The 10892-nt window shown below is 37.6% G+C and overlaps 1 protein-coding gene across 1 annotated transcript in view; it reads right to left on the reverse strand.

The window, feature by feature from the left end:
• Positions 1-37: 37 nt before the first annotated feature.
• slc26a1 (solute carrier family 26 member 1) overlaps positions 38-10892 on the reverse strand; it is a 22270-nt gene continuing 11415 nt past the window's right edge. Inside the window, exons 2-8 of the mRNA XM_077498004.1 lie at positions 5637-6123; positions 5000-5200; positions 4331-4577; positions 3998-4229; positions 3689-3872; positions 3303-3590; positions 38-2574 (exon numbers count right to left, since the gene is read on the reverse strand). Of these exons, the coding sequence (XP_077354130.1) occupies positions 1999-2574; positions 3303-3590; positions 3689-3872; positions 3998-4229; positions 4331-4577; positions 5000-5200; positions 5637-6047 (2139 nt within the window). The 5' untranslated portion in view covers positions 6048-6123 and the 3' untranslated portion in view covers positions 38-1998. The remainder of the gene's footprint in view (positions 2575-3302; positions 3591-3688; positions 3873-3997; positions 4230-4330; positions 4578-4999; positions 5201-5636; positions 6124-10892) is intronic.

Genomic DNA, 10892 nt, shown 5'->3' on the forward strand with positions numbered 1-10892 from the left:
GTTATACACTCTATTGCAAAAAAAATGAACGCTCAAAACACATCAATACTTTTATTCATTTTAAAAATGCATAGAAAAAAACGCATTTGATAACAGAACAAAAAATAAAAATGTTGGCTACATTCACATTTTCATTTTTTTTAAACATTAAAATATGCAAAGACAATCAGTGTTGAATAGTTGCATTCATTCCGTATGTTAAATTATTAGTTTAATTGAAATGACATCATTAGACAAACCTGCTGTGGGACAGTTTCACATTTAAATAAAGCATTAACGGTTACTTCCAGTGATAATGTAAATTAAAAAAAAAATAAAAAAAAATGAAAACGTGCTTTTAGTGACAAACTGAGAGCAGACTTGCAGCAACTGAAGAAAAAAAAAAAAGGCAACATTTTATCATAGTACAAGTTAAAGGTTTTGGGGGGAACAGTTGATGATTTTTAGGTCTCGGCTAATAATTGCCTTTGGTTAAATCATTACGTCTAGACTTTGGCCGCCTGGATTAAGTGTGATTAATGACATGCCGAGCAAAGGTTCAAATAATCTGCTAATTATTTGTACTTTTTTATTTATTTATTTTTTAATGGATCATGTTATTCTTCCTCTAAGGAAGGCTAGCGGGGCATTTCCAAATTTGGGAAATTAATAAAGGGTGACTAAAATATTATATATCAAAGTATATCGAACTAAAAGTATATCAACTCACAGCCATCTGAATAAACCTTTGCTAGACATTTAACAGATTCAAAAAAAAAAAAAAAAAAAAGTCATTCATTTTCAGTGAATAATGCATCAGTCTTTGTGACCATATTAGGACATATGCAGTATGGTTTATCTGGTGTCCAATTTGGTGCAGATGTAAATTTGGACTGTTTGGCTTTGGCACAGGATGTATTCGTAAATTAGTAGAAGTCGTACTTGTAAAAAAATATACTCTCTACAGTATTTAATAACAGGCTCCTTAACAGTGTTGTCATTTTGATATACATGTGCACAGATGTTGACAACAAATTTGAATGGACAGATAGTTGCACAATGTGACAATTTCAAACATGTATTCGTACCAGTCCACAGGATAAAACTTAATTCATACCATATGACAACAATGAATAATCTGATTTGTTTTCCTCACTTCGTCTATACGAGCATGAGTGTGAGGTGTGTTATGGTTTGGGGTTTGGTTTTGCTACTTTTGTTGGGTTTTTGAGTTTGTCATGTTTGTTTCTGCTTTCTGGTTTGTTTCCCCTAGTCTCGTTCTTGTTAACCTTGTCCACCCGCGTGTCTTCCCTTCCCAATGTATCCACCAATCAGCTTCCCTTGCCACTTGTGTCTTGCCCAGTTGTGTCTAGTCATTGTCAATTAGTCTGTGTGTATTTAATCACCTGTTTTCCGTTCAGTTCTTGTTGAGTCATTGTTCCTGTTCCTTTTGCTGTTCCTGTTGTTGTTGTTGTCCCTGTTATCCATGCCATGCCTTGTGTTTGTTTTTGACCTTGTTAATTTGTATTTTTCCATAGTACCTTGTTTACATTTTTTGTTAGTTAAATCCCCTTTTTTACTTGCATCCCTGCCTTGCCCTGTTTTTGTTGCCCCCTGCATTTGGGTCCTGCCTCCAACACCCCCCAAACGTGACAAGGTGTGGTAGCCCCAAAGGGTCACAAACTGTACTGGTACAATGCTCCATTGTAAAAGTAGCGCTTCAAGATAAGACTGAGATCAAAACATTCGCTTGATAGTGTGATGACAAACAAGTTAGCTTTGCTTTGATATGTACCACAACAATTCCATGTACAGTATCTGTGATCTGATAAAATGCATTTAGTATGTGCCTAGTTTGGCTCACTTCAGTAGTCCCATTCTCCGTGGTGGTCTAAAAGGCTCAAAAAGTGTTTTAGCAAAGCGCTCCATTTTACAGTGGAGCTTAAGGCAACAATGTGACCATTAAATTAGATTAATGGTGAGTGATGAGCTAACCTTGCATTCCTTTTGTCTTTTGCTCTACAGAACAGAGTCTTCTGAGCTCTTGTCGGGCTGGCGTATATTTGTCTGCAGGACCGCATGGTGGACCGTGTGGAACAACATTTTGCTCATGTCTTTGCCACCTTTCCCAAATAACTGTCCTTTTTGCAAGGTATCTATGAGGGAGGTGTTACAGCAGGCGAAGACTACTCTTACGCCAATCTCCTCAAACTCCTTGAGCAGTCCCTTAAAGGCAGCCATGCCGGTGGAGTCTATGAAGGGGATGGCAGAGCAGTCCAAAATGATGGTGTGGAAGTCCAGTTCCCTTTGAACGAGTGCCACGACGACGTCGCCATTGTTGGCGTTCCCGTTTGTCTGTACTTGCGTCATGGACATCTTTTTGGCCTTCTTCTCTGCCTTTTTCCTACTGGTCATCTCCAAAAACGGTGTAACTCTGACAGCTTGGTAAAGGGCTTTCAGGAAGGTGTCCTTGTTGGCGTAGTAGAGAGGAGCCTGGAAGCGGAAGACATGCACTCGGCTCGGTGGAACGAGGTTTTGGTATTCCTCCACATCCTCATAGAGATCAGAGTCGCCGGCCCGGCCCAGGAGAGAGACCTGATGTCAGACATTGGGTTAGTTCCTCTCATTCAGACGTAGACGTAAAAAATCTATTTTAATTGGGCTGGCAGTAAATGAGGAATTGGAAGTCTTTTACTGTCGCCCCAACTCTGTAAGACTGTGTAGATGGTCAAGAATGTATGAGTCAATTTGTTTCCCTATAGGTAAAGTCAAATTCGACACTGGAGTGGACTGCACAGAAGATGGTTGTGCCTCGTTTAAGTCTATACAACAACTACAACATGTTCCAAGCCCTAATGGTTCATCGTCAAAGATACAAAAGCAATTTGCCAGGAGTAAGCAACCCTGGTGCTAGAGAGTCAGAGTTGTACGTGTTTTGGATGTCTCCCTCCAACACAGGTAAGGGCTTCTCCAGAGCTAGCTGATCATTTCAATCACCTGTGTTGGAGTAGGAAGACCTAAAACACGAAGGACTGTGGCTCTTTCGGACCAGGGTTGCCTATCCCTGTATTATACAGTTGAAGTGACAAACCATTGTACCCATCATTCATCCAGGTCCTTCCATTCTCAAGGCATTGAATCAAGCGCTAATGGACCTTTCTGGTTATCTTAAAAGATGTTGGACCCCTCATCTGATCGTGGTTTGTCTTCACTGTGACAAAGGATGGTACATCCTAAGCACCAGACACACCATACCCAGAAGGGACGAAAAAGAGATACTGAACATCTTCTGAAACGCTTTCTGCTCGATCACAGTCACTTACCTTCGGATTCTGTGTCTTATAGATGACACAGATCATAGAGAAGGTGATGCCAACAAGGAGGCCCAGCTCGACACTGATCAGAGCCGTGGCCGACATGGTAACCAGCCAAACGATGGCATCGTTGCGGCTGGTTCGCCACTTAGCGGGGACATTCTTGAACTTCCTGAGTGCCCCACGAAGGCTAACAATGATGATACAGGCAAGAACGCACTTCTGGAGAGCGTGGAAGAAAGGCGCAAAGAAGAGCAAGACGAGCAAGATGACCAAGGCGCTGATCAGACTTGATACCTGATGGAAGAGCACAGAAATACACTCAGGACTTCTATTACTATTCCTAAAAAAACTATGATGTTGTTCTAATGACCATTTCTTAGGTTGGACTTCACCTGTGTCTGACAGCCCGTGGAGTCCTTCACCATAGTTTTTGCCAAAGCCGCACTAGTGGTGAAGCAATGGAAGAAGGATGGGATGATGTTACAGCAGCCGATGGCGAACATCTCTTGGTTGGGACGAACCGTGTAGCCATTTTTCTTGGCAAACATCTCAGACAGTGACACGGTGAAGGCAAAGCTAGGAGATAAAATGACATTTTAAAATCAGTTAAACAATTCATCTGCATCACATTGCGTTGTAACGACCCAGATGAAGAGACGCTCCCACCTAGCAATGACAGCATTAGCTTGTTTAAAAATTACCTGATGATAGCTAGAGGAATGGCGTCCAATGCTACTCTTGGCATCAGACTAAAGCTGGGCACTTCAGGAGGAATGAAACCAGTGGGGATGTGACCTGAAACACTGGTACCATAATGATGGTTGAGATTCCCAAAATGACTGGCCAGAGTGGCTCCGGCAACCACGACCAGTTCAGTTGGCAGGGGGATCTTTAAACGATCCTTGTAGCGTTCCTGGATTTCTTTCCCCGCCACTATAAACCCCCAAAACACCCGCACAAAAAGATTTAATGCCTGCTTTATCTCACATTTTGCTTTCTCACATTTTGCAATCACAATTCAAAGAGTTCCTTACCAAGTATCGTGATACAGATGGCACTAGTGATGAGGTCACATACGTTGGTCTTGTGAATGTTGGCGAAGATATTGAACCAGGTTACAACAACAGTGCCGTAGCCCTGGTGGCGAGGGATCTTCAGACCCAAAAGGTATTTGGCTTGGACAGTCAGGATAGTAAACGAGGCTCCTGTGGCAAAACCGTCCAACATAGGACCCGAAAGGTAGACGGAGACGAAGCCCAGACAAAACACAGCCATCATGACCTGTGGAAGGATTTGTCAGACCTGCTTCAAGACTGCATTCTAGTATTACTTTCACTTCCATCCCAATCTTGATACCAAACTGTTTCATCTATCCATCCAGTTTCTGCTTATCCTCATTTGAGTCGTAGGTGAATTGGAGCTTACTCAAGCTTATGTTCTGTGATACGTTTAGTTGTGTTATAGTCAAGACCACAACAACTGAGACCAAGACATTATCAAGGCTCGAGAGTATCGAGACAGAGTCCAAGACCAAGACTGACCCCCTAAAATCCTGAGTCCGCCCTGTCCTAGACCGAAACAAGACAGAGTAAAAATGCCTTAGACAAGATCGGGACCCTTAAAAAGTGGTCTCGAGATCAGTCTTAGACTTGAGACTACAACACTAACGTTTAGGGTAGGAAATGTGGAAGTTATTTCATTACCTGATAGATCCCGGCCAGGAATGTAAGAGCTGCAGCAATGCTAATAGCGTAGCACTCCTTCCCACACTGCACACCCATTATTTCCACACTGTGACTCTGACTGGACGTGAGGTTGATGCTGAATGAACCGTTGAACTCTGGAGGGCCAGATGAGTCCTCGTTGAGGTCAAATCCAGCGAGGAACACTTCTCTGTCAACCACCTGCAGAAAAATAGAGTTGTTTTTGTTTTGTTTTTTGTTTTTTGTTTTTTTTCACTGATAGAGCATCAGAGGTGGAAATCCAGGTCCAGGAAGTAAAAATTCTGCCACAGTTTGACTTTAGGCCCAGATGCTAGCTAGCAAGCTCCCTCGCTAGCTAGCTAGCTCCCTGGGTGCTCGGTTACATGTTAGGGAGCTAGCTAGCTAGCACAAGGGGCTAAAGCCAACCTGAGGCAGTGTTTTTACTTTCTGGACCTGTATTTGTCAACTCTGTAGAGAGAAGGTTGGTGTACAAGGTGTGTCACAAAATATATATTTCAAAACCAAACTGACGTAATCCCGCTCAGGTCGTATTTTCCAGAGGGGTGAATTTGTAGTTTGTAGTTTGGGTTTGAAAAATATCTTTTGTGAGACCTACGGAGCTGTAGTTGTAGCTCACCTGTCCGACCATGAGACTCATCAGGCTAAAGATGCCAACAGAAACATGTCTGGATGTCCCCATGAGGAAGTAGATGATGTTGGCATAAAATGAGGTGTACAATCCATAGATGGGCTCTACTCCAGCCAGCAGGCAGTAGGCGATGGCTTGCGGTACCAAAATGATTCCCACGATCAAGCCGGACATGGCGTCCCCCCACACATACTCTCGCAGTTTGTACTTGGGCAGCCAGCGCACCACGGGGAAGAAGCCCGACAAGGTGTAGCGTACTCGGGGAACAGAGCAGCTCAGACTCCGACGCAGCTTGGATTTGAGGACCGAGATTGCGTGCTGTGGATGGCGAGCCGTCCGCTCTAATAGAGATGGAGGATGAGCTGTTGAGGTTTCTTTGAGTTTGTTGACCTCCTCCATGGCCTCAGATGGGGAGAGTGTGTGACAGATGAAGAGAACGGCTGAGGGGTTGATGACAGGGTGGTCAGCTGTGCTCCTTGGTGATCAACATGTGGAACGAACCAGGGAGAAAGACACACAGATGCTAAATATCAGATGTTATGATACTAATCACTTCAGTTATTAATGACACCAATTAAATTGTTTATCTTTCAGATAACTTTGCTGCTTTGAGTGTCCACCAGAATTTAACTGACTTCAATAACAAAGAAAAAAATGATCTGTCTTAATTGATTGCATTTTAGGGTTAGGGTTCAGTTTTGAGTCAGAGTGAGCTGTCGACGGACCGTGGTTATTGGAATTCTTTTAGAATTTGGAGCTGATGTCTGGTAGAACTGGAATCGCTCCTCGGGTATGGATTCAGGGTTTGTGTTCAGTGCTCACGGGGGTGCCCGGTTGTGGCTTGGGTGAACTCTAATTAGTGTTAAAATAGGATTAAGATAACCCGTAAATGTTCTGTCAGAGAATAAATACAGTCCAATGTGACAAATTACATATGATGAACATGAACCATGGAATCTTTTTGTTACCTACGGACAAAATAAGTATGAAAAGCTGAAAAAGTCAGAGTCTGAGTCAGGTAGTACAACGGTCACGCTGCCTTGACAGGCCAGATTGAAATATAATTTATGGATAAGGTATATTTATCTTCATATCTAAGACTTTAGTGACCCAGAGGAACAACTGGTTTGGTGTTTTGTCAATATTTGCAGGCTTTGGAACCTTTTGTCAGTTGTTGGATGGTTGCCAGAACTTGGCTTATCTTTTCAAATGTTTCCTAGTTAACAGTGATTAATTAGTTTGGACTAATCTCAGCAAAACAATTGCACTTCAAAATGTTGATTGTATTACATAATTTTACAATGGGTCATGCTTCCCTTTGATGTTTATGACATGTAATGAATCATTATCAGTCTGCTCAATCGTACCTGAGATTAATTTTGCAATACCTTATTTTCTCTAAACTTTATTTCAGTTGATAAAATCAGGAAATATGGAGCAGCGTTAAAGCGTTTAAAAAAAAACCTGTATTCACGGGCTGCGGTCATGCGTTGTTTGTCTCATGGTTTCCAGTTTGTTGGTTTGAGGAGCAGATAATGAAACCACATCCCAGTAGCTGTAAAACACTATCACCCTCATCACAACAGCGCTATGTGGTGTCTTTTAGAGCTCTTTAGGGCCACTGAGGTAGTCAGTAATAAACTACTATCGTGTCTTTTCCTCAGTTGGGGTTAACACATTATTGCCGACTTGAAAAATCGTGCGAAAGCAGTTTCTTTTACAAGGTTACGTATGTTTTTTACAATTGGACCCTGAAATGAAAGCAATACTGTGAGCGATCTTGACTTAGGACGCAAGTTATGTAACTATTTCGCTTTGTGATCTGACACAAGCAAGTATGAAAACTGTCTTACTAATTGTAAAAGCACCTGATAAACGGTTGAGCATGGGAGGAGATACCCTGATGATCTTTTGTAAGCAGCGGGAAGATTGATCACCACGTCACAGACTAAAACAATGGGCTAACTTTGTTCTTCTTTAATCATCAATATGTCCCGCTTTTCATCATGTGGTATAAAGAACCCGTGTAGCACTAACAACTGTGGACAGAGCTTAATTTACACAAGTAATAGTGTAATAGTAATAGTGTAAGTAATAGTAGTAGTGTTGGAAAAAATATCACTTTTCTCCAAAATCTAATAAAAGAATGAATAGCACAAATGAATAATTTTAAGTGTTATATACGCAATCCAAAAAAAAAATCTGTAATTCGAAACAGGATGCAGTCTTTTGGGTAAAAATGTGTAACCATTTCATGTCTCAGCTGCAAATACATTGCAATCAACTGCTTCAATAATAACACGGTCATTAAGTGTCAGTAAATAATTAGTAAGCAGCAATACCGTATAATGTACAACAGTTTTTGGAAATATTTTTTGGTAAGATATGCTGCTTCTTACAGCTGAACATTGGCTTACTTCTTTACATGCTGCATATGTATAATGACATTTTATAACATGTTAATAACACATTTATAAACCGTTAATAACATGTAAATAACGCGGCACAGCAAAAGTCCATTAAATGATCCCTTCACATTTATACTCACCTGGAGAAGTCGAACCGCAACACAAAGTCTGATGTGCCGTTCTAAGTCGGATGTGTTTACTGAGTAATCACAATTGCTCAAGAAAGAGAACGAAGAGCAGCCCTTTGAACAAACATTTTCTACTGGCTTGGCCGCTTACAGTGGGTGGGGCTTGTCCTCATTTGCATTATGTATTACATTGGTAAAAATTTTTTTTAATGCCATACAAAATATGGTCGTTTAAAAAAAAAACTAAAAAAAAAAAAAACGCCTTACTATACTTGGTGTTTTTTTTTTTTTTTTTTTTTGTTTTTTTTAAAAGGCCATACTATACATGGTCGTTTAAAAAACAAACAAACAAAAAAAAAACGCTTTACTATACATGCTTGTTTTTTAAAAAAAACAAACAAAAAACGGCATACTATAAATGGTCGTTTAAAACCCCCCCCAAAAAAATAACAAAAAAAACACGCCTTCGTATACATGGTCGTTTGGAAAAAACAAACAAACAAAAAAAAAACCGCCACACTATACATGGTCGTTTGAAAAAAAAAAAAAAAAAAAAAAAAAAATGCCTTACTATACATGGTCGTTGTTTTTAAAAAAACAACAACGCCATACTATACATGGTCTTTTTTTTTTTGTTGTTGTTTTTTTTAATTTTTATTTTATTTTATTTTATTTTATTTTTTTATTTTTTTTTATTTTTTTTAAGAGCTCAGAATTGTTCATTCGGTAGTCTTACCGATTCAACGTCTTGTCATCATTGCTCTTTTTTTTTTTTTGTGTGTGTATGTTGTTTTTTTTTATAAACGCCTTACTATACATGGTCGGTTTTTTTTTGTTTTGTTTTTTTAAATGCCATACTATACATGGTCGTTTGGAAAAAACAAAAAAACAAAAAAAACGCCTTAGTATACATGGTCGTTGTTTTAATTAAAAACGCCATACTATACATGGTCTTTAAAAAAAAAATGGTCGTTTAAAAATAAATAAATAAATAAATAAAACAACTTACTATACATGGTTGTTTAAAAAAACAAACAAAAAAAAAACAAAAAAACGCCATACTGTACATGGTCGTTGTTTAAAAAACACACACCATACTATACATGGTCGTTTGAAAATAAATAAATAAAAAAAAACAAAAAAAAAACGCCTTACTATACATGCTTGGTTTTTTTTTTTTAGAAAAAAAAAAACGCCTTACTATACATAGTCATTTTTTTGTTGTTGTTGTTTTTTTTTAAAAACGCCATACTATACATGGTATTTTGAAAAAACAAACAAAAAAAAAACCGCCTGACTATACATGCTTGTTTTTTTTGTTTTTTTGTTTTTAAAAAAAAAAATAAAAAAAAAATGCCATACTATACATGGTCGTTTGAAAAAAAAACAAAAAAAAAAAACGCCATACTATACATGGTCGTTTTGGAAAAAAAAAAAACGCCTTACTATACATGCTTGTTTTTTTTTGTTTTTTTTTGTTTAAAAAAAAAAATGCCATACTATACATGGTCGTTTGAAAAACAAAACAAAAAAAAACGCCTTAGTATACATGGTCGTTTTAAAAAACAAAAAACAAAAACGGCATACTATACATGGTCGTTTAAAAAAAAAATAAAATAATAATAAAACGCCTTACTATACATGGTCGTTTTTTGTTTTTGTTTTTTTTTGTTTTTTTTTTAAACGCCTTACTATACATGGTCCTTTAAAAAAAAAAAAAAAAAAATGCCATACTATACATGGTCGTTTGAAAAAACAAACAAACAAAAAAAACGCCTGACTATACATGCTTGTTTTTTTTGTTTTTTTGTTTTAAAAAAAACAAACAAAAACAAAAAAACGCCTTACTATACATAGTCGTTTAAAAAAAAAAAAAAATGCCATACTATACATGGTCGTTTGAAAAAAACAAACAAAAAAAAAACCGCCTGACTATACATGCTTGTTTTTTTTGTTTTTTTGTTTAAAAAAAAAAAAAAAAAAAAAAAAATGCCATACTATACATGATCGTTTGAAAAAAAAAAAAAAAAAAAAAAAACGCCATACTATACATGGTCGTTTTGGAAAAAAACCAAAAAAAAAAACAAACAAAAAAAAAACGCCTTACTATACATGCTTGTTTTTTTTTTGTTTAAAAAAAAAATGCCATACTATACATGGTCGTTTGAAAAACGAAACAAAAAAAAACGCCTTAGTATACATGGTCGTTTTAAAAAACAAAAAACAAAAACGGCATACTATACATGGTCGTTTAAAAAAAAATAATAATAATAAAACGCCTTACTATACATGGTCGTTTTTTGTTTTTGTTTTTTTTTGTTTTTTTAAACGCCTTACTATACATGGTCCTTTAAAAAAAAAAAAAAAAAAAAATGCCATACTATACATGGTCGTTTGAAAAAACAAACAAACAAAAAAAAAACGCCTGACTATACATGCTTGTTTTTTTTGTTTTTTTGTTTTAAAAAAAAACAAACAAAAACAAAAAAACGCCTTACTATACATAGTCGTTTAAAAAAAAAAAAAACATGCCATACTATACATGGTCGTTTGAAAAAAAACAAAACAAAAAACGCCTTAGTATACATGGTCGTTTAAAAAATAAAAAATAAAAACGGCATACTATACATGGTCGTTTAATTTTTTTTTAATAATAATAATAATAAAACGCCTTACTATACGTGGTCGTTTTTTGTTTTTTTTTGTTT

Source organism: Festucalex cinctus, chromosome 15 (assembly GCF_051991245.1).
Source record: "Festucalex cinctus isolate MCC-2025b chromosome 15, RoL_Fcin_1.0, whole genome shotgun sequence".
In the NCBI taxonomy this organism is placed as follows: Eukaryota; Metazoa; Chordata; class Actinopteri; order Syngnathiformes; family Syngnathidae; genus Festucalex; species Festucalex cinctus.